The sequence below is a fragment of the Sebastes fasciatus genome, chromosome 1 (genome assembly GCF_043250625.1).
Source record: "Sebastes fasciatus isolate fSebFas1 chromosome 1, fSebFas1.pri, whole genome shotgun sequence".
Lineage (NCBI taxonomy): Eukaryota > Metazoa > Chordata > Actinopteri > Perciformes > Sebastidae > Sebastes > Sebastes fasciatus.
The window spans coordinates 4,331,252-4,355,998 of record NC_133795.1 but is presented as its reverse complement, the minus strand read 5'-3'; the positions used below and the strand labels follow the sequence as shown (position 1 = coordinate 4,355,998).

General features: G+C 40.2%; 1 protein-coding gene across 1 annotated transcript in view; it reads left to right on the top strand.

Moving 5' to 3' along the window:
* cntn4 (contactin 4) overlaps positions 1-24,747 on the top strand; it is a 177,487-nt gene that overhangs the window by 43,315 nt on the left and 109,425 nt on the right. The window contains exon 3 of the mRNA XM_074645407.1: positions 18,230-18,362. Coding sequence (XP_074501508.1) covers positions 18,230-18,362 — 133 coding nt within the window. The remainder of the gene's footprint in view (positions 1-18,229; positions 18,363-24,747) is intronic.

Below are 24,747 nucleotides of genomic sequence, written 5' to 3'. Positions count from 1 at the left end.
TTATGTTCTTTCTTGTAGGTCAAACCACTTTTCTATTCCTGCTAACCTAACCATAGCGAACAATAAAAACACATCCAGCCGGCGACTTCACATTTCACACATGATGAACTCTCACATTGATGTCCTGAAATGCCTGTTTCCCTCTGCACCTCGTCTCTGTGGGTGCTCTATTGTGGCTCCAATAGTGGCAGAACCTTTTCCAAACAGGTCAGGCTGAAAGCATGAAGACAGTTCAGGACGTCCAAATCAGAAGCGTTTTCAGGCCCTTAATCTTCTCCTTTATGGCCAGCTTAAGCGAGAGCGAGCATACTCTGTCCAAAAATATCTCCCTTCCAGCTCTTAGAAGATCGATGCTGATACCATCTGAATAGCTGTTTGATTGTAGCATTGTTGGATGACATTAAAACCTGCCAGCCCTCAGTGGATTAGTTTCAAAGACCCAGTATACACAAGGCTGCAGCAGCGAGTGATGGAGTGGAGCTCCATGGTTGTTTGCAGGGCTGGTTGTTTTGCAGGGCATGTATCTGTGCCACAGATTCTTTTGCTCAGGATCATGGCGCATTTGAACCAGACAACTAATGTGTTGTATTCTTTTGTAAATCCTTTGAAAACATGTTGAACTAAAGCACTTTATTGACAGCTGCATCGGAAAATGAAATCATGTGAAAGGAGAGGAGAAATTCAGGGACACTGTCAGCTCCGACTTTATTAGAGACAAAACGTTCCAGGCATCAAATTCCCAAAGTGAAACACATCTTTATAGACACAGACCACAACAACCAATCAAAGAGGGGAACCAAAATTCTACAGCCAAGTCTGAAACACCTGAGACAATTACCACATTAATAATTGATGCAAACATCCCTGGAATTAGCCAAATGTATAACAAGAAAACATCGTATACAAACAAGGTTCAAGGTTCATTATTTGTCATTTGTCAATTCCAGCAAAGCAGAAAATCTTTGGTCTCAGGTTCCTTCAACAATGTTCATAAAATATGTACTGTATATATAAAAGGGGAAATCACACAAGTAAAAGCAAAATGATAATTTAAGGCATGAAATAGTGCAGTTAAAATAAATATAAACATAAGTAAATATAAAATAGTAATGTAAATGTAAATTTGTATATTTGTATTTAAGTTGACGACAGTATTTCAGATGGGCAAACTGAATGTTAACAGGATGTAGTAGGTATATCCATGATGAGAAGTAATATATGTACACAGAGGTGCAATAAATAGGTATATATACACAAAGGTGTAACAGTTTGTAAAACAGTATGTAAAGTATATAAAGATTAAAAAAAAGGTAGGTAAAGTGGAAGAAATAAATAATGAAATACAGATAGATAGTAAAAATAAATTGTTGATACAAACTGTGAATATCTTCATGATAAGTATCGTGTAGTAAGACAACATATAGCCAATATTTGAATGTGCTAATGAGGACAAATGTAAGGATAGCTGGATAGATAAGTAAGTAGGTAGGGAGGGATGTAGGGAGGTAGGTAGGGAGGTAGGTAGGTAGGTAGGTAGGGAGGTAGGGAGGTAGGGAGGTAGGGAGGTAGGTAGGTAGGTAGGGAGGTTGGTAGGTAGGGAGGTAGGTAGGGAGGTAGGTAGGTAGGTAGGGAGGGAGGTAGGTAGGTAGGTAGGGAGGTAGGGAGGTAGGTAGGGAGGTAGAGAGGTAGGGAGGTAGGGAGGTAGGTAGGTAGATAGGAAGGTAGGAAGGCATGTAGGTAGGTAGGTAGGTAGGGAGGTTGGTAGGTAGGGAGGTAGGTAGGGAGGTAGGTAGGTAGGTAGGGAGGTAGGGAGGTAGGGAGGTAGGTAGGGAGGTAGGGAGGTAGGTAGGTAGGGAGGTAGGGAGGTAGGGAGGTAGGGAGGTAGGTAGGGAGGTAGGTAGGTAGGTAGGGAGGTAGGGAGGTAGATAGGAAGGTAGGTAGGGAGGTAGGGAGGTAGGTAGGGAGGTAGAGAGGTAGGGAGGTAGGGAGGTAGGGAGGTAGGTAGGGAGGTAGGGAGGTAGGTAGGTAGGTAGGTAGGTAGGGAGGTTGGTAGGTAGGGAGGTAGGTAGGGAGGTAGGTAGGGAGGTTGGTAGGTAGGGAGGTAGGTAGGGAGGTAGGTAGGTAGGTAGGGAGGTAGGGAGGTAGATAGGAAGGTAGGTAGGGAGGTAGGGAGGTAGGTAGGGAGGTAGAGAGGTAGGGAGGTAGGGAGGTAGGGAGGTAGGTAGGGAGGTAGGGAGGTAGGTAGGTAGGTAGGTAGGTAGGGAGGTTGGTAGGTAGGGAGGTAGGTAGGGAGGTAGGTAGGTAGGTAGGGAGGTAGGGAGGTAGATAGGAAGGTAGGTAGGGAGGTAGGGAGGTAGGTAGGGAGGTAGAGAGGTAGGGAGGTAGGGAGGTAGGGAGGTAGGTAGGTAGGTAGGTAGGTAGGTAGGGAGGTAGGTAGGTAGGTAGGGAGGTAGGGAGGTAGGTAGGGAGGTAGAGAGGTAGGGAGGTAGGTAGGGAGGTAGGTAGGGAGGTAGAGAGGTAGGGAGGTAGGGAGGTAGGGAGGTAGGTAGGTAGATAGGAAGGTAGGAAGGCATGTAGGTAGGTAGGTAGGTAGGGAGGTTGGTAGGTAGGGAGGTAGGTAGGGAGGTAGGTAGGTAGGTAGGGAGGTAGGGAGGTAGGTAGGGAGGTAGGGAGGTAGGGAGGTAGGTAGAGAGGTAGGGAGGTAGGGAGGTAGGGAGGGAGGTAGGTAGGTAGGTAGGGAGGTAGGTAGGTAGGTAGGTAGGTAGGTAGGTAGGTAGGTAGGTAGGTAGGTAGGTAGGAAGGTAGGAAGGCATGTAGGTAGGTACACATTTAAATATAAGTGTAGAATAGGACAAATACTGTTAAAACTTCAACTCACAAGAACAGTGTTAAACAGGTCAGTGAACACTAGTGCATATTTTATTCTGTTCAGGGTGTTGATCGCAGAAGGACTAAAATATTTTCAGGAAATGTCAATAAAAAGCTTTAAAAAATGATATGTGAGGGCAAAAACATCATTAAAATACCACACAATAATTTTAATTGGAAATCAAAATATCATAGAAGCAGAAATTATCAAAATACAAGTGGAAGAAACAAGTGTAAATTCAATCAAGAAAAAATGATATGCATAAAGAACCCCTTTAGAAGAGGTTAATAACATAAGGCATCATGGCATCACATTAAATAGCAAGTTATCATTCCGGCCCTGAGGAGAAAGTGTTTGTAAAGTGCAGATCCAATATTTCCGTTAAGCTCAAGGGAGATCAACTTTCTCAAAGTCAATGAAAATGTCTCATTTTAAGGATGTTTTTTAAATCAATTATGAATGTGGTAGTTGTCTCAGGTGTTTGACATTTGACTCAGAAGTTTGGGTTTCTCTTTTCGATTGATTGTCTGTTGTTCCACATTGACTTTTCTGATAATACATTTTCCGAAACTCTTCAGTATGCATTTCCCTTAAGTTCCTTCTAAATGCTGAAGCATGCACATCAATTCCTATTTATACAATTTCATTTTGACTGTTGTAGGCGGGTTTATCATTTCTTCCTGTTAACGATTAAAGAGGCAGTTTCGGGTGCATGTGGCACAATTGAGTTGAACCAAGTTCGACCTAATCACCTAATTAAACTTTATGATAGTTAATCTGTCTATGTGCTTCCTGGCCAATCATGTTCATAGAAATGCTGTAATAATCCTACAGGATGTCACAATGGAACAATGGAAAAACAAAGATTTCAGATTGACTATGTGTGTGTGTTCAGTGAACAAACTCATGGAACATTTCTATTCATGGCTCAGGTAGAGATTTAATGATACCTGATATGAAAGTGAAAGGTTTGAGAAGCCAAAAGGGTACAGAATGTAAAATAGGTGCAGCGTAAAAAGGCCTATCTCAAGATGAATAGCACCTCGTAAATGTTTAAAGTACCAAAATAAATACAGGAGTCGACTCTAATACATTCAGATGAGAGCGAAAGAATCCTCAGACTGTCACGGAGAAAAGTGAGGACTGTAAAGATCAAAGACTTTTCCTACATCTGTTCATATTTTTCAACCCATTTTAGGTTTATAAATCCTTGACTGTCACCGTAATGTAGGCAAGGGCCAATTTCCAGAGTGCTGGGGGTATTCCCTGTGGCACTAACCTGGTGCTTTGGGCTGACATGTTTCTCCCACAGAGCCACATGCAGATGAATCGGGTTGTAACGGTGAGAGGAGAAACAGCCCGTCGCAGGTGTGAGGCCTACTGGGAGGCCTGGTAAAGGAACCTGAGTGTTAGAGAAACATAGGGTTCGGATTTTAATGGTGACCTACTTCTGTTCTGTTCAGCACTGCTCCACTGCATGAGGACTTACTAAACAGCCTCCTCTGAGCTGGATAAGAGGAAAGTTTCTAGCTGCTTTTGTTCACAAAGAACTGAAACAAAGTTGGGGTTAGCCTCATACATACTGTATTATACTGCATAACTCAGAGAATGTGATCTGAAGAGGTACGAATAGCCTTCTGCAGTGATATTTATTTTGTTTTGTTCCGTCAATCAGTTGACACAAATGTCAAACCTCATAACTCACAAACTGAAACACCACAGACATCTAAGGGCGTGTTCCAGCCTTGTTTAGTCTGGTTTAACCGAACCCTGGAGCGTTTACCCCCCTTTGGTGCAGTTCGTTTGGATTAGCGTGAACGCCGGACTCGAACTCTGGTACCGACCAAACAACCACTCTCTGGTCCGCCTCGAAGGGGTGGTCTCGGACCGCTGTTGAGTGAATTCTGGATTTTTTTTTTGTTTTTGATGTGAACACCATTTGAGCCAATCACAGGAAGCGTACCATGCATGTGTCATTTTATTGGTTAAAAAACTATGCTTTAACCGTTTTTGTGAATTAGTAGCCCATTTGCATGTTTGCTACCACTGAATTTGGTGAATTTACTGCTTATTTGACCACAAATAAGACAATAATGAGCTAGCTAGTGAACCCCGCGGTCACTCCGTCTCACTCCCCGCCGCTAAGAGACTAGTTAGCCGGTAGGAGTAGTTTCCTAGTGGCGAAGAGTGACGGACAGACCATTTAGACCCAGCGCTGCTGCTGCCCACCTCCCCGCTATTTGGCTCATTTTCACCGCGTAGGGAGGAAGTCGGGGTGGATGTGTGGGTCAAAAAATACCGGACTTTCGCCCGGGAGACCAGCGGTCGTATTCTGTGTGGAACCATAAGTCAATGTTGATTTATTTGTCACATACCTTACGTACTTAAGGAACACCTCTTTTGGAGTTTAAACCAAACCACAATCATTTCCTAAACCTAACTAAGTAGTTTTGTTGCCTAAACCTGAGGAAGAACCTGTGAAGATGGAAGTTTCATTTGAAAAGACTGTAATGAGAGGAAATTGACACGTGTTGCTGGACATTCGTAGTCTGCTTGATATGAAAAGGAGGAATAACTTTTTCGTAAGATATCATACGAACCGTTGTATGAGAATACGTTGGGTGACGTAGTGACGATACTTGCAGGGCTAGTTCTGGTGAACTGCTGTAGCTAGCAAGCTAACCAGGCACTACTGTTCAGTTTATTTCACCCCTTGCATTTTGTTCACCCAGGTTATCCAAAACATGTGTTTCATTCATCATTTGTTCCATTGACTCCTGTCTTATAACTGCAACTATTGCTCCATTGAGCAGTTTTAACTCCAACAGAAGAGATTAAATAACAGTGAATGGTGGGACACAGTTTATAATCTACGTTAGCTGCCTCCCAAAGGTCAACACTGTCAAGATGGCTTGCTATTGGTCAACTGCGCAAATTCGCCAAATTCACCAAAGTTTAACTTTTTTAGAATCTCCAAACCAATTTTATTTCATCTTCCCAAGTTTCTTTTGTTGTTGGTGCAATGAGCTGTTATAGCTCCCATTTCTTCAATAGCCTTTTATCATTTATTTTTTATCATCCATGTTTTTTTCTTTTTTTGAAGTTCAAATACAAATCAGGCTTTATTATTAGCTGAATTTATTTAACATTGTGTTATTTGGTATACTTAAACAACACAGAAAATAAGTCTTCTTTGATTACTGTCGGCCTCCAGGATAAGCCACAGCCATTTCCGATCGAAATACAATTTTAGTGAAATAAACAGATAGAGATAGGAAGTGTGTGTTACAGCCCTATTATGTATGCAGCCAACACCCTTACTGTTGTTATGCCTTGAAAAATTGCATGCCAACAACAAGAGCAAAAAGGGAGCATAATGCCTGCACGATGACTGGATTAAGATAAATATGCCTCATAATGGAAACTGCACGTGTAAAAAAGATATACTACATTTGCTAATGTTTATTTAACACATGATATATGTGGTTTGGTATATTACCACAATAAATAGGCTGGCCATATCTGTGGAGATGATTGCACAGATATTTTTTCCTCACAAACACATAGCTCTGATGATTTATGAGTAATAAATATATTAATCTTTGTTGAATATAAAATTGAGTGATGTAGAATTTCTGTCACTCTATCAACTGACACAGCCTTGTTTTTTATTCTGACAGGTGTGGATTAATGGCGCCATTGTAGCCTGATGGGGACATTAGCTTCTTTTTCACAGCTGCTGGTGTTTTTTTCTTTTTTTGTTGTTTGTTTTTTGGCACCTCAGTCCCCAATTCTACCTCTTTTGTGTTTTATCGAGTTCGGATAATACAAAGAAACACATTCACTGCCATTTTCTACCTCATAAGGTTGAAAGTATTGTTCTCGCTGATAGTGGATACACAAGGTTTGTTAAGTGCATTTCCGTTGGAAAGCCCTTGACTCACGGCATAATAGCAGTCACAAAATGGCTATTCAATGCGACCATGCTGGCTATTGTGGGACAGTCAGTATTATCTTTTGCTACAAATGGTGCACTGTTGCATGTTGGCAATGAACACACAGTCAATTCATTTTTTTGCCCAAGAATTTATGAGGTTACAGCGAGCATATAGTGGGCTGTTTGTAACCAAAATATTGAATAGTTGTCTGACAGATAAGATTTGTTGTGCCCTTGAACGAGCTCAGTAATTACTACTGGATGATCGGGAAACAACTAACACATGCCAGAAATAATTAGAAGGGAAAAAAGATGAGCACGAATGTTGCTGTATTGTTTTAAATCCTCTTTTGGAGGGATGTTGGTTAATGGCTGAAAGGCATTTTCTGAGCAAAACTAAGCAGCTCTCTCTGCACAGAGATATGTAGTCATGGTTATTACAATTTAAAATACAGAATCTATTGGGTGATCAATATGTTTTCAGCCAGCCAAGCGATATGTAATGACATTTGCTCCGACAGCATCAATGGCTGAATCTACAGAGATTCATTCCTTGGGTGTTTTTACTAGAAGCTTTTTCTCGTATGGTGTCACCATCCAAATGTATGCAGATTACAGGTTTGTCAGAGGTGTTACCTTTAAATGCAGTGTTGTGTTTTGCATAAAAGAAGAATAGCTTACCCCACACTAGAATTAGCATGGTGTTTGAATGCTTCTGGGGGATTGGAAGCATGATGCTGTAAACATGTGGAGTGTGCAGGGAGACATTTTTCTTGAATTAGATTACCTTTTGAGTAGTTCTTTGAATTATGCATTACCCTGTGCATGTCATCCTATACAGCTCCGCATAGATCCGTCACTACTTTCACAACACAATGCTGAAGTTTCCTGTTGCTTCAAAGTTTCTATTGTTGGAAGACAAAATTGCTGGTTGCTATCTCCATTGTGGAGGCAGTATATGCAAAAGACCTTTGCTCCACCACTGATTGTATTTGAATATAATCCAAGGCTTGATTTTTTTGTTTGGTGAATGTGGGCAGGTTGAAGTTTCAACCCGATGTAGGTGATAAAGAAAAGGTCAGAAGATGACGGAACTTAAATATCAACAAGGAACTTCATAGGTGTTGTAGGGGTTCTACTTTAGTAAGTTTTGGTTATTAGCAAATTAATTAATAACTAATAATATAATTATTAATATTAATAAAGATTATCAATAATAAACGGGGCACCACCCTGGAATCAGGGACCAATGACCAAAACGTTAATATAGTCTCATTATATATGCTAAACTATCAATTTGGAACGTTGATTAATAATTAAATTAATAACTATAACCAAAATAGATAGTAAAGGTTGAAGGATATCAGAGTTCTTGACATAGCAGAGGTTGGCATTATTCACTCTTGTGCAACATTAAAGAGACCAGCATGTATATTCCACAAACATTTATTTACAAGATAATAAAGGTTCAAAACACAATATTAATCTAACTAAATAACTAAACTAAACAAACCAAACACAGTGTGTAAGCATGTGTGTGTGTGTGTGTGTGTGTGTGTGAGAGAGAGAGAGGGGGGTGGAAACAAGATGGGTTCTTGTCTCAAAATGTCTGTATGGCCTACAAACAAAATGGCGAGCACTGTAAAACTACAAAGATGGCTGAATCAAAGATGGCTGAATCAAAGATGGCTGAATCAAAGATGGCGGAATCAAAGATGGCCATCAGCATGTCATCACATGACCTCTTTGTTCTTCCTCAGGAAGGACAGAGAGGGGGGTGATGTGGGGTTAAGATTATCTGAAGCTGTATGTTTATGTTTAACTAATTCACAGTTTCTGTATGTGATCTTAATGTGTGTTAGATATGCAGTGGGTTAGAAAAGATGGTTAGTTTGCATGCAAGACCTTGTCTATGTGAAGCATAAACTAAACACATCAGATGTGGCGAAGCCAGTTACCCAAAAATCAAATACAGATAAATCACCACAGTCAAACTCAATGAATAACATTAAACCAAATCAATACAAGTACATTCTAGAAATCAAAGTTGGACAGTCTTGCTCAGCCCTGTGCGATTGCTAATGCTAAGGCCCAGTACGTTACCAATCCATGGAAGAACCGGTTTGTGATTCCATGTGTTGAAGTTGTGGTTCCAAGTCAAAGAGGTCGTCTTTGCTGTTAGTTTGGTGCTAACTTCTTTGCTTGATAGCTTGAAGTTAGCTGGTGAAAAGGGCAGAGCACTCGCGTCGTCTGCCGTTTGGTTCCTTGGTTGCAATGGCTGTTTCCTAACAGGCCATTGATCAGAACCAGAACTGTTTTGCAAGTTCTGGACTTGAGAGCCGTTCACCTCAACCAGGTCAGCCTGGGTTGAGGAGATGAAGAGCAGAGAGAGCGCAGCAGCTCACCTCTCACACGTCAGGAGAGATGAGCAGATGAGAAGAAAAAAAAAAAGAGAAGGAACAAAGAACATTCCTCTGGTTTTGTTCTGTGTGATTTTCACACCTCTGGGTGAAATGTTACTGTAGCCAATGAGGACTGAGATGAGTCCTGTGGTCAAGGATCAGGTTACTGAGTTCATGAGGTCACTTGAAACCAGCCAGATGCTGGGTCCCTACATCCCCCCATTTGGTCTTTAAGATGTGTAACATCCTTCAAGAGCAAATCAGAAGGTTGAACAGTTCACAGATCCTTGGAAACAACCTGGAGGTTGTACAGTCCAATCCCTGGGGACAACTGAAAAGTTGTTAAATCCATGATTGAAAAAGTTCATTTAACAGTTCATTCCATTTTGTAACGTCTGGGCAGTTCATTAACCAATTGGGCATTGGTTAAGACTATCTATCCCGGCTAAGCAAGAACAGTCCCTAAGTTACAAATAAAACCAGATAAACAAAAACAATAGCATTGTATAAAATACCTAACTATGTTTCTCTGTTATTTATAAGGTTAGTGAAGAACAGGAATGTTAGAGGTGTAAAGTTGTTAAGGTGAGAGGCGGAGAGTGTCACCTAAAACAATGCGGACAAGTGTATGACTGGTTCTGTACAGTCATAATGTGGTGTCCTAAGCTAGTGTGTGCACTAGTGATCTCTAAACAAGATACTACTAAGGAGTTGGTCCAAGTGTACTTGTAAAGTTGGACAGTGGTGTCTGAGTTGAGTTTTTGCTGTTGCTAACAAACTCAAGTTTTCCCTAATATCTGCAAAAGAGGAAAGGAAAATTAAGGCACCGGGATCTAGCGTCAGTCTCACTGTTAGCTAGGTGTTAGCTAGTACCGTGGGAAGGTAGCTCTGGATCTCTGATGCTTACCTCGTGGCTCAGGGCTGTAACGCTCCAGGTAGCCAGAGGCAGAGAGGCACTCAGAGTAGCTATCACTGTCTGCTAGATTATGTCCATGTTCTGAACCTTGTTCAGAGTCTGAAATGTGGTCAGAGATGCTGTGGTCATCGTCAGACCGGTCACGCCAATTCTGGGACAGAATTTCAGAGTATGGCTTTCTAACACTTCTGTTGTGTGAATGCCTATCTCTATGCAAATGGGGGACATGGCGGTTACGCTCAGTGTCCCTATGCAACCTCTTCTGACCCCCCTTCGACCTGTTGTGAAGGTGGTCTTTTGAGGTGGCAGATCTGCTTGACACGTCAGTGTTTGAGCTGGTGGGCTCAGTTAATTTACCCCCCCTTTTGGAAATGACCAGAGTTTCCCAAGCTATCTGTGTCATCTTCCTTATCTCACACAGTGAGGGGTTACCCTCATGCGTCCTTAGTACCACGTGAGTGCGTACGCAGGGATGCAGATTCTGCAGAAACAAGGACTTGAAGAAGGAGTTTTCTTCTAAGCCTGGCGCATTCTTACCTTGGAAGTATGCATGCCTTAAACGTTTGTAGTAATCTCTAGGATTCTCACTACGTGAATGTTTAATCTGAAGGGCTGCAAACATCGCTGAGGTCTCGTCAGCTGTGGAAGAGAATTCTTCTATCAGTGCATGACGAAGCTCACAATAGTCATTTCTGACACTGGGAGGTTGTGACTGTATAAACTTGTGCACAGCTTTTGAGCTGGTTTTCCACATAAGTTTAACTTTCTCCCTTTGGGTGGCGTGTGTTAAGTCAATTAGATTGTGATCTAATTCCTTAAAATAGTCATCAATGTGTTGATCACAGTTGCCTGGATCAAAACATTCAATGTCCTTAGCTATGAATTCCAGCACTTCATGGCGGGGAGTCCTTTCTGCTGAAGGCAAGACTAAATTAGCATTACAATGCACTGGTGCATCACATGCTAATGTTCTCTCTGGCTGAGAGGCAGAGGCTGGACAGCTGTCATCACCCTTGTGACAGAGTGGGAAGCAGGCTGAACTTTTGGAGGGAGGAGCATAGAGGAAGGTGTCATTTCTCTGTGGCTGAGAAGAACATGAGGCAGGATATCTTCTTGAAGATAAACTACATGTGTCTTCACTGTCAGTTTCAGAACAATAAGTAGTCAGGTAGCTGTTCACTCTTTCTCTCGGCGGAGGTTGAGGATCTGACTTCATTCCCAAAGATTTTGAGTCGGTTGGAAATCTTTCACTTCTGAGTGGAGAGGGAGTTAACCTTTCATCGAGTGAGGAGAGCGAATCTGAGTAACCAGAATCACAGTGACTGACAGACTGTGGTGGGGAAAGACATTCTAGTCTAAGCCCTAACAATTTTTCTTTGTACTGAAAAAGAGCTAACTCTGCTGAATGCAGGTCTTCTAAGTAACGCATGGCTTTCTTATCAGCTGTCTGAACTTCATGGAGGAGACTAGCACTTTGCGTTCTTAGGCTATCTACCTCTTTTTCCAGGGCTGCTTTACTCTGAGTGGCAAGACTGGTCTGCCTGTGGAAAATCAGAAGCAAGCATTTTAACAATGAGTCTTTGGATGCGGTCTGCGCATCAAACCTGTCTGTGAGGAGCGATTCCATTTCTTTCCTGCACTCACTGAAACTCAACCTGCTGATGAGTTCAGGGCAGCCAGGGTTTAGGCTCTGTGCTAGGGAAGAAATAAAAAGCTCTACACAGGGGTTCTCCATTGTTAAACCTGGAATTAGAGGGTGAAACTGAACAGGATGTCTAGTACAAAACAAAACAATGTTGTTGGCTATGGTGTTGCGTTGGCAGACACCTTGTGGTGTAGTTTGGGAGGTACACTAGCCTTACAACAATACACTGGCCTACACTATGGGGGGTAGCTCCCTGTGGAGTAGCTCCTGTGGAGGAGGGGACCAACTAGTGACTCTAGTGGGCATCAACAAAAGGCCAGTAAAGTAAACAAGGTTTACAAAATAAGTTTGCTTACACACAACATGCACTAACTGAAATGCACGGCAGTAACAGTTGTGATGATGTTTCTTAAAGGTGACTCAAGCTGGACACGTGGAAGTAACAGCTAGGTTGCAAACTTATATCACAGGGCTGGTAGCACACTGTGGCTCTTATCTTAACTCAGGCTGTGGAATGCTTGGCAGTTACACAGCAGGGTACAAGCTCTCTATGTTACACAGGGCCGGTGGCACGCTGTGTCATTAAAGGAACACTTAGATTAACAGCAAAATATGACAACTAGACTAGATTGCATTGAATATGTGGTATTCGAATGCTGAACCAAAATTCTCTCAAGTTCTACAGCATAGGTTAACTTGAATTAGCAGCAAAAGCAAATGTTTAAAATTAACACCATAAAGGCTTAAAGTGTTAATACTCAAAATCTTTCAAATAAACAATTCTAACCACAATGTACTTGTTTAAAAGTACAGCTGGACTTCTACTCCTGTGGAAGACTAGTGGTGTAGACTGTAAACACTTTTGGTTTGTTTAGAAGTGGAATATGAAATTTTTGTTTTTGACCAAAAATTATGCTGAAAATTAATATTGCACAATTATGAACATTTGCCAACAAGAATACTATGCCTCACACGGGGCACCATTATGTAGGGGTTCTACTTTAGTAAGTTTTGGTTATTAGCAAATTAATTAATAACTAATAATATAATTATTAATATTAATAAAGATTATCAATAATAAACGGGGCACCACCCTGGAATCAGGGACCAATGACCAAAACGTTAATATAGTCTCATTATATATGCTAAACTATCAATTTGGAACGTTGATTAATAATTAAATTAATAACTATAACCAAAATAGATAGTAAAGGTTGAAGGATATCAGAGTTCTTGACATAGCAGAGGTTGGCATTATTCACTCTTGTGCAACATTAAAGAGACCAGCATGTATATTCCACAAACATTTATTTACAAGATAATAAAGGTTCAAAACACAATATTAATCTAACTAAATAACTAAACTAAACAAACCAAACACAGTGTGTAAGCATGTGTGTGTGTGTGTGTGTGTGTGTGAGAGAGAGAGAGGGGGGTGGAAACAAGATGGGTTCTTGTCTCAAAATGTCTGTATGGCCTACAAACAAAATGGCGAGCACTGTAAAACTACAAAGATGGCTGAATCAAAGATGGCTGAATCAAAGATGGCTGAATCAAAGATGGCGGAATCAAAGATGGCCATCAGCATGTCATCACATGACCTCTTTGTTCTTCCTCAGGAAGGACAGAGAGGGGGGTGATGTGGGGTTAAGATTATCTGAAGCTGTATGTTTATGTTTAACTAATTCACAGTTTCTGTATGTGATCTTAATGTGTGTTAGATATGCAGTGGGTTAGAAAAGATGGTTAGTTTGCATGCAAGACCTTGTCTATGTGAAGCATAAACTAAACACATCAGATGTGGCGAAGCCAGTTACCCAAAAATCAAATACAGATAAATCACCACAGTCAAACTCAATGAATAACATTAAACCAAATCAATACAAGTACATTCTAGAAATCAAAGTTGGACAGTCTTGCTCAGCCCTGTGCGATTGCTAATGCTAAGGCCCAGTACGTTACCAATCCATGGAAGAACCGGTTTGTGATTCCATGTGTTGAAGTTGTGGTTCCAAGTCAAAGAGGTCGTCTTTGCTGTTAGTTTGGTGCTAACTTCTTTGCTTGATAGCTTGAAGTTAGCTGGTGAAAAGGGCAGAGCACTCGCGTCGTCTGCCGTTTGGTTCCTTGGTTGCAATGGCTGTTTCCTAACAGGCCATTGATCAGAACCAGAACTGTTTTGCAAGTTCTGGACTTGAGAGCCGTTCACCTCAACCAGGTCAGCCTGGGTTGAGGAGATGAAGAGCAGAGAGAGCGCAGCAGCTCACCTCTCACACGTCAGGAGAGATGAGCAGATGAGAAGAAAAAAAAAAAGAGAAGGAACAAAGAACATTCCTCTGGTTTTGTTCTGTGTGATTTTCACACCTCTGGGTGAAATGTTACTGTAGCCAATGAGGACTGAGATGAGTCCTGTGGTCAAGGATCAGGTTACTGAGTTCATGAGGTCACTTGAAACCAGCCAGATGCTGGGTCCCTACAGTGTTGTCATTAGATGTTGAGAGTGCTTAGAGAGTTTGTCAATAGGAAAAAGGTGCTATATATGAAGAGTCAACGAAATCATTAGACCACTATTATCCAGAGGCTACAAATATCTACACTTTATTCAGAGGGCAGTTGTACAGTAGTAAAGATATTCTGCTCTAGTTAAAAGTGTATTAAGGATGTATTGTCAGACAAGCGATCAAGGTTGTCACCCCTAACGAAAAGAGGAGAAAAGCAAACGATGAGTAAATGTGTCTGAAGATGTCCTGATGAAATAAATTAGTTAGATATTTTCTACATTTAATTCTCCTTTTATTGCAAAAGTGCAGCGATTCAATTTCTTACACTTTTGCATTATTAAAATATTATACTGTATAAATTTTGCTTTAAAGGTGTAGTGTGTAGGATTGAAGGCATCTAGCGGTGAGGTGGCAAGTATGCCAAGCATGTAGGAGAACAACGGTGGCCCACGCAAAAACGTGAATGGCCCTGTTGAGCCAGTGTTTGGTTTGTCCGTTCTGGGCTACTGGACGGCTTCACAAAGACGACACGCTCTGCATGTAGATATAAACAACTCTCTCTAAGGTAATGAAAAAACACCAACCAAATAATACATACTTATTACTTTATTCTAGGGCTGTCAATCGATTAAAATATTTAATCGCGATTAATCGCATGATTGTCCATAGTTAATCGTGATTAATCACAAACTAATCGCATGTTTTTTTCTGTTCAAAATGTACCTTAAAGGGAGATTTGTCAAATATGTAATACTCTTATCAACATGGGAGTGGGCAATATGCTGCTTTATCTAAATATATGTATTTATTTATTTTTGGAAATCAATTTACAACATAAAACAATGACAAATATTGTCCAGAAACCCTCACAGGTACTGCATTTAGAATAAAATATATCATGGTATCATCATAACATGGCAAACTGCAGCCCAACAGGCAACAACAGCTGTCAGTGTGTCAGTGTGCTGACTTGACTATGACTTGCCCCAAACTGCATGTGGTTATCATAAAGTGGGCATGTCTGTAAAGGGGAGACTCATGGGTACCCATAGAACCCATTTTCATTCACATATCTTGAGGTCAGATGTCAAGGGACCCCTTTGAAAATGGTCATGCCAGTTTTTCCTTGACAAAATTTAGCATAAATTTGGAGCGTTATTTAACCTCCTTTGTGACAAGCTAGTATGACATGGTTGGTATCGATGGATTCCTTAGGTTTTTCTAGCTTCATATGATGCCAGTATCTTTAAAGTAACCTCTAGCTTTAAAACTGAGCCTGCTACAACCTCTGAAAGATCGATTCCATTAATGCATTAAAGAAATTAGTGGTGTTAAAACGAATTTGCCTAATCCCTAATATATTCCATTTCTGCCAATAGATCCCCCTAAATGCTACACACTGGCTCATTAAAAGAGGACCTATACAAATATATACACAACATTTAAAATATATGCAAAAATTATGCAATGGTGTTACCAAAAATAAATGAAAATGAAAAATAAAAATGAGGAGAGGTACTCATGAGAATGAAATGAATCATCTTAAGTTCTGATATATACTGTGGAGCTCTGCAGATTGGGGTGTATTTTATTTTCCTGAGGAACACTCAATAAAGCTGCAGTGTGAGACTGATCTCGGAGGCCTCCTGAAACACGTCCTGCAGCCTGTTCTGTCTGGACATGCAGTGCTATGGTGCACAAGCAGGATACAGTACAGCTGGTTGTTCTGTACCTACAACATAGTTTAAATGTAAATCTAACAGCAGTCCAATACTACCTGAAGTCCTCCTCCTGTCACAGCTCAGATTACTTTACTAAGACTTCATGAAGCCATATTCTGCACCACTTGGATGAGCATGGAAACTCAATAAGGAAGTGGGGGGAAAAAAAGACTTGACTTCCTGATAATATATTAATGACATCATCCGGTCTTTACTCCCACACTCCACACTTTTAGACCGTGATTCAGCTGCACTGTATGAAGGCTCCGGAGCTCATTAGCCACATCATCACTTCTCATCTTCTGCTGTAGATTGAGACCTAATCTGTACCCCATGTCACTACATGTTACATGATTTTCTCATTTCTGTACTTTACTACTTTTGCACTTAGATACTAAACTGCATTTCGTTGTCTCGGTTGTAACTGCTGAAACATACATGGTATATACATTAATTATATTCCCCACAGTAAAAGTACGCTCACATTACGTGCCCCGTCTCCCGTTCTCTTCTATTGAAGCTGACACATAGTCGTTTTCTTTTTTATTATCTTAGAACAGTTGTTTTTCCTTCTCTTTCTTTCTTTCTCTTTTCATATATAATAATAATATATTAATCTTCCTTCTTACACACACACATTTATTTACTAGGGCTGTCAATCGATTCAAATATTTAATCGCTATTAATCATCAGTGTCCATAGTTAATCATGATTAATCACAAATTAATCACATGTTTTTTATCTGTTCAAAATGTTCCTTAAAGGGAGATTTGTCAAGTATGTAATACTCTTATCAACATGGGAGTGGGCAATATGCTGCTTTATGCAAATGTATGTTTATATTTATTATTGGAAATCAATTAACAACACTTGCTGACTTGACTATGACTTGCCCCAAACTGCATGTGATTATCATAAAGTGGGCATGTCTGTAAAGGGGAGACTCGTGGGTACCCATAGAACCCATTTTCATTCACATATGTTGAGGTCAGAGGTCAAGGGACCCCTTGGAAAATGGCAACGACAGTTTTTCCTCGCCAAAATTTAGCACAAGTTTGGAGCGTTATTTAGCTCGAACTTATTAGATAAGCGATTAGCGCTCTTCGTGACAAGCTAGTCTGACATGGTGCCCACTACAACCTAAAAATTGCGAGTTGCTTTAGTGTGTAAAAGAAATTAGTGACATTAAAACAAATTTGCGTTAATGTGTTATTATCACGTTAACTCTGACAGCCCTATTTACACAATAATAAAAAAAAAAGACATTTGGAGTATTTTACATTTTTTACCACTGACAAAAAAAAAAAAAAAAAAAATCAAAGTTAAATAGTTTAATATTTTCTTTTCCAAAAATGTTTTAAATTCCCCTATGAAGCTCCCTCAAGTACTGAACCATCAACACAGATGTTCAGTAATAAACAGGAATGGGCCCCACACTTCTAAAGGGAAACATGCTTTTTAAAGTAAAATTGATTTTGGTTTATATATTTCTTCTAATTAGTCTTCTTCTACTTCTTCTTCTTTTTTTTCAACATTTCAGATTGGCAAAGTAAAATCCAAGATCTATGTTTACTTTCAACTGGATAAAACTATCAATGCAAGAGAAGACCAATTAACATAAATAAAAAAAACAGACTCATGTCAGTAAATCTGGATTCTGGTCGCTTCAACTTTGAAGAATAAGAGCAATTAAGCTGCGGCAAAGAGAAAATAGTGATTAAGTCCGTTCATTTTCCTTATCTTTAAAGCGTCATTGATACTTTCTAAAGCCATGCACGAGAAGCACACTGCGTTAATGGTGCCTTAATGGAGTAACTGAGACTTCTGTTGTGTCATTTACAACAAAGAGCTCTAACCACATGAAAGCAGCTGATTATACCTCCGCGTGGACACACAATCTCTGGGCAAATAAATAAATAAATGAACAAATAAAAGCAGGTTGACAGAAGTAAATGAAGGCATTTTTCCAGACAATTGTTCAACATAAATCAGGCTCTATATCCTATTACCACCTAAATAGCTGTTGAAGACACGTCTCACCTCAAATCATTCTTCTCGGTGCCGTGGCGTCGTGACAGGCGGCTCAAATTGATATGTTTTGTCTGCTTGTGGTTTTGTCCTTCTAAGCACTTAAAGCAGCATCAACCTGTTTCTGCCACTCACTAATTGGCTTTTCTTTTTCTTCTAACAAACAGGCCAGTGTCTAAATTTAAAATGTTGTCTTTCCTTGTTGTCCTACAGAGAGCAGTGTCCTGCAGAGTCCTGTCTTCTCCAAGCAGCCCGGCAGCATTGTGTATCCTGTGGAGACTGTGGAGAAGAACAGGGAGGTTGTGTTCAGCTGCGAAGCCCAGGGAAGCCCGCCACCCATCTACCGGTGAGTTAGCGACTGCAGGGCGTCATCTGTCCCCCTCCGCACATTGTTCCTCCCCGTCGATGCCACTCGCTTTTGTACCGCTGACAATGTCAACATCCTTCATTTTTAGACAACGCATCACTGGCAGATGTCTCCATCTTGTCCTAAACAATCCCTCTTCACATGTTGGCAGCTCTGAGTACCAAGAAGAGTGAATGGTTGGAAAACTAAAATACCCATAAATCCTGTAACATAATGTAGCATAATTATTTCCAACTCAACCAATATGTGATTCTTCATAAACTAAAAGACTGATTAACCGCTTTGCGTGGGCAAAGACTCACCCACGTCCATTAACCAACAGCACCTGAGTGCAGTGGTGGAAGAAGTATTCAGATGCTTTTCTTAAGTAGCAATAGAATAAGAAACAGAAAAGTAAGTTATTTCGAGCGGCACATTAAAGTATAAGCAGTACTTAAAATGTTCTAGCTTTTCAAGGTAAAACAAATTCTAGCTACTTAAACGGCAACAAACAACTTGAAGGATAAGTCTATAATTATTCTATATCTTTATTGTTTTCAACAAATCCCATTAAAATGTCAAAACCAACAACGAGTTGATCCTACTGGTACGTATTTTATACAAAGCCTGATATATCTTATTCCTCTGTTAAGAAGATTATTATGAAGATAATAAGGAACTCACGTTAGTTTGTTTTACATCAGTACATTTAGTGACAGTATTAAGCATGGGATGTCTAATTAACATCCTTTTTTTTTATCTCAGGGACACAGTTATAGCTAAGCATTTAGACATGTTTGTGGTGTGTTTGTAACCCACTGGAAAACAAAAACAATTATTACTATTTACTACTTACTATTCCCCTTCCGTAATAATTCCTTTTATTTGATTAATTTTATTCTGTATTTAATTTAATTTTAGCTCAGAGGTATAATTTTGCATCAGTAAGTGTTCTACTGGAAGAAACTTGACAACAAATACGCTTATTGGTTCAAGGTGAAATACAAGTCCCGTCTTCTTCACTCAGGCTAGGGTGTGACGGACTGACGGACAGCAGAGACGCTGAAACTATGGAGTGATATTACATACCGTTATATTACTTGTACCTAATGTAAAAACTATTCGAGCAAGTAAGAGTTTAGTAAATTATTGCAGCGTTCCTGAGGACATCAGATCTTCATTTTATTCTTTTCTTTTATATTTCATCCATCCATCCATCTGCAACCGCTTATCCCGTTAGGGGTCACTGGAGCCGATCCCAGCCGACATTGGGCGAAGGCGGGGTACACCCTGGACAGGTCGCCAGTCCATCGCAGGGCTGACACATAGAGACAGACAACCATTCACACTAACACCTAGGGGCAATTTAGAGTCAACAATTAACCAACCTGCATGTCTTTGGACTGTGGGAGGAAACCGGAGTACCCGGAGAAAACCCACGCTAACACGGGGAGAACATGCAAACTCCACACAGAAGCTAGATTCAAACCTACGACCCCCTAGCTGTGAGGCGCCTGTGCTAAACACTTCACCACCGTGCAGCCCTATATTTCATTATATTTTCTTATTTCTCCAATGATAGAGGCGAATGGGGATATCTCTGTGTATTATGAGTATGCGTGTCTGTGTTATTTATGTTGTGAGAACAGAGAGAGGAATTATTTAGCTGAATTCCATTGGCTATGAAACCAGCTTGATGCTGTACGTCACTGTGCTGCTGTCATGCATAAGCGCCAGGTGTCAGTATTGTGACAAGGGAATTCATGTTCACATTATCTGATTTACGTTATTCAAATGTAGTGAGCATTTAATGTTTAAACTAAATTGTCATTTAAGTTTTGTTGATACTTGTTCTCAGTGGGCAAGTTTGAGATGCTTCTTGCCACTTTAGTCCCATTTCTGGATTCAGGCTTTTAAAACTGGTAAGGTAGACTAACGGTGTTCCGTACACGTTTCGCCCTTCAGCGCCACGCCAGGGAGCACTCCTCTGTTGTTAAGTGCTCATTCTCCAGGGGAATATCTAAGAGACAGTCTACACTTTGATTGAAGTCTTTTGGACCAATAGTTTTTGAGAAAATTGGGGAAAAGTAAGGCATCCGACTTGTGATAGCATAATAATCATTTCATACAGACTACAGTACTGTGAGAAGCATAACTTAAGTTGAAATGTAAGTTTTCGCTGCTCTAGTCATCTCCCCTCTCAAGCTGCAGTGGGGACTGGAGCTTCCCCTCCAGGCTCACCTTGCAAACTTACTGAAATCTCACAGGAGCAAATGGCGTGGAGATCTCTTGCTTGGTCGGGAATGAAAGAGGGGAAACTGAAGATGACACACACATAAATGTTATGCACGACCTGGTCGTCGGAAAAATTTTATCGACACTGAACATCATGTTAGTGTACAGAATAAAGTTAGTGTATATCGTATTTATTTATTTTTGTTTGTTTTATCTATTTCACGTAAAAGTAGACATGAAACCTAGAATGGGTTAAAGGGTTGTCAAAGTTGCACAGTCTTCTTCTAATTCTTGATAGTATAGTGAATACAGAGTAATTACAGAATTATGGATTTGCCGCTTTCTCGTGTGATTCAAACTACAACGATGAACCGTACAACAGAGATCACATTATTGTTCTTCTGATCTCAGACAGTTTAATCCATACATGACACGTCTGTTCTAAAACTGGGAACCAGAAAGTTTCTAATCTTGCAAAGCCTGAAGCTGCCAGTGAATTAGTCTCAGAAAGTGTTTGGAGCTCGTAGAGCTTGCTCTTTCAAATGTGCTTCACTTCGTTGTAGTAATGAAGCAGAGAAAGTGTCCTGTAATATCGTGCTGCTGGGTATTGTCATTGTGTCCTCAGATTCAGTCTTCTTGCATTCATCCTGAATGAAACTTCTTGAGGATTTGCCTCTTGATGCAGCAACAAGAGAGTCTTGGCTCTGTTGTTTCTAGCTTTAAAAAAGACTTGTTCATCAGCCTTAGCTGATCAGATCATAGGAATGTGTTACATGAATTCTATTTTGTGGCGGATTTTCCCTTCAACCCCCTACTGGAAACATCTCGTCTATCTGTAGCCTAGGAATGCCTGTTAAGCTTTACATGCAGCTCATACATCTTTTTTTTTCTGCTGCAGAGTTCAAAGAGCAGCTGTTTTTTCTCCTCTTTATTTCCCCCTTGCATGGACCATTAGTCTATTGAAAGAGGGTTGTGTTGTGTTGCAGCATCCCTGGCAAGTAAAAGTTCAAATCAATCATGTTTGCTTGCTGAAATTGCTGGGGTGAGATTTGGAAGGATTGGTACATTTAATACTTGGGATTGAGCCAGCTTAGAGGATGACCCAATCAGCTGTTTCCTGTCAAGGTCGCTGTGCGGTCCTGTCAGAGCGGCCGCCGCCTTCTAGAGATGAGTTGGGACGAGCGGACAACAACTAAATCATGTTCAAAGTTCATTAACTGCGCGGCCGTGAACTCTGACAGCTTGAGCTGCAGTGTTTACATTTAATGCAACAAGCGAATGTACAGTATGTGATCACTGTTGTCTGCACTAAACCTGAATGAAGAGAAACAAAAGATATTTTCTTACTTTAAAAAGGAGGAAATGATGGGTAGGTTGTGGCTTAAAAAGATCTAATTCCAGGCACTCAAGTGAATGGTTAAAAATCCTTTAATAAATCTGACTGATGCATTATGGGAAAACCACTTATTTGAGAGAGAGAGAGAGAGAGAGATTTGAGAAGATTGATACCACACTATTATCTGTCTGTTAGAAATAAACCTACAAATGTGAAAATAACTCTGCAACACTAGCTGACCAACTGTGAGAATCCTATTTATTTCACCAACGCCTTTATACAGTATTCTACAAGAAGGCTGAATAGTTATCAGTTATCTAATGAGAGTTTAGGGTGACATACGGCGAATCTGTAGATGAGACGCCCACAGCCGAGCCGCGCTGCTCACGGTCCATGTGTCTTCTATACAGTACTGGCCCAACAGCATCTATATTTTCAAATTCTTTCTTCATGTGGGTTAAGTAAAAGGTTATGTCAGCTTTTGGTGTCTTCAAAGATGTAAATTTGTTTAAATGTAATGTAATTTGTCTTTATTACTGAGATCCAGGCGGCTCGACAGTCAGCTACAGTTCACTCACAACTCAAAACAACAGCATGGCTGTTACTATTAACTCTGAATGAATCACATTACATTTACACTACGGGGCAGGCTACTCCTCCCAAAACACATGGAGGCCTATACCTCATTTTCAATCTTATTTGGAGCCAATAAATACATCTGTTTTTAAAAAAATATATTTATATATTTTTAATTGAATAGAAAGAAAAGAGGTAGAATCATGTTTTGAGTGGAGTATCGCTTTTAAATTGTGTAACCATGTGGTATAATACTGTCAACTCAAAGACCAAAAAAAATACAGTGATATAGATTGTAGGTCATTTCGCCCACCCCTCTGAGAGCCAGACACATAGATGGCCAGCCTCCAACACAGAGACTTCAAAATAAAAGTATAGCAGCAGAGTAACAGCACAGAGTATTTAATACTGTTACAAAATGACAAAACATTTCTAAAATAACTGTAAAAACTGCTATAAAACCTCTGCTGCTGTGATATGTTTTTGCTCTGATTGTTTAATTTCGTTAAAACAATAACTTTTTTATTTTCATGTCTCTGTGTTGAAAATGCAGCATCCTTTCAAGGCTGGCCGTCTATGTGTCTAGCTCTCATTGTATAAGTGAAAAAGATTCAGCCCGCCTTATAGCGTGTGTGTATATATTCAGTATATATATGTGGATTTATTTTATACATTCTGTGAATGAAAAATCTAAAATACAAAACGATGATATACAGCTCATAATGTGTCTCAACATTAGTTACTTGCAAACAGACAACACTAAAACACTACATACAGTAAAATAACTACACAATTGAGCAAAATATAATTAATTATAGACAAGACTGTCCACTTAATATCTGCTTTTAGAACGGAGAGAGGTCAAGTTCTTCTCTCAGGTCTGGGTGACTTGTGGTTTGAGGCTGTAGATGCAGTACGTCTCTCATCGCTTGAGGCGTTTAACTGTGAAGTCGCTGCCATGCTGGGCCGCCCAGATAGTTGCAGGCCATTGGACAAGCAGAGTTGCCAGTGCAAATAGCGTAGCGGTGTTCAGACACCTTGTCCCTCAGTCTTGCTTTAGTTTGATCTAGACAGCCGCGAGGAATCCAGCTTGTAGACCACATGGGTGGTGTCACAGTTCACAAAACCTAGAGTTGTCCTGTGAAGAAGATCCTCAAAAACACTGATATTTTTAAACAAGTTTTTACTGCAATTTTACTACATTTTATAGAACATAAGCAGTTACTTGCCAGCTCTGAAACTGGAGAGCAAACTTTCCCTTGAAAATGGCAATATGGTGCCTGAAATAAATTTTTTATGCCACAACCTATCCATGGATAAGGCATTTTGTTACTCTTTAAAAGTGATTTATTATCCTCTCCAAGAGCACCAGTAGTCGTCGGGAACACTACATATATATTTATTTTATAATGCACTATATGTACAGTAAGTAGGGCAGTCCTTGACCAAAGAAATGCAGTCGACTAACACTCAAACGTGACTTTAATGTAAACAAACATGGCGAATGACAGGCAGGAAGAATTAGCGATGATTTTGTACTAGTTTGTACTGAAAGTTCACGAAGGATGGAGTCATGGAGACATGTTGAATAAACACTTGTGTTGTTGCCACAAATCAACAAGTTGGTCCTCTGATTGATAATTTCTGAGCCCATCTTACTGCTACTTTTATGCCCTACACTAGAGGCGTCTTTATTTTATAACGCACTATATGCACAGTAACTATTATGTATTTGAATTTAGAATGAAACTGAAAATGAACTTGAACTGTAATGTAATGTGAATTGTAGTAGTTACAAAGTATTTTTTTTCTCAACACATCAAAACACCAGGCTTAAGAAAAGGAACAGACCGCCTAACACTAACAGCCTCATAAGCCAGATGGTGTGGTATTATGCTACTGTGTACACGGCCTGTTGTTACATGATTGCATAAAGCATGTGCCTAACAAATGGGACTGCTGTTGTGGCCTGCTTGCCAGCATAAATCATTGTAAATGGAATTATTAAATAATCTAGTTTATATGTGCTTGATGTAATCTGTTGCTCCATAGAAGGAGGATATGGGCATGACAGTCACTGGATTCACAGTTCTCCCTCATGCTGCTTTCTATCACTGTTCCTGAACTGGTCTCAATTTATCCGTACTTAGAATGTGCTCGAGTTTCCCACAAATTAGAGTATCTGTCACTTAGTGGCTTTAAAGTTGTTATCTAATTGGGTAAAGTGACAAGAGCTGT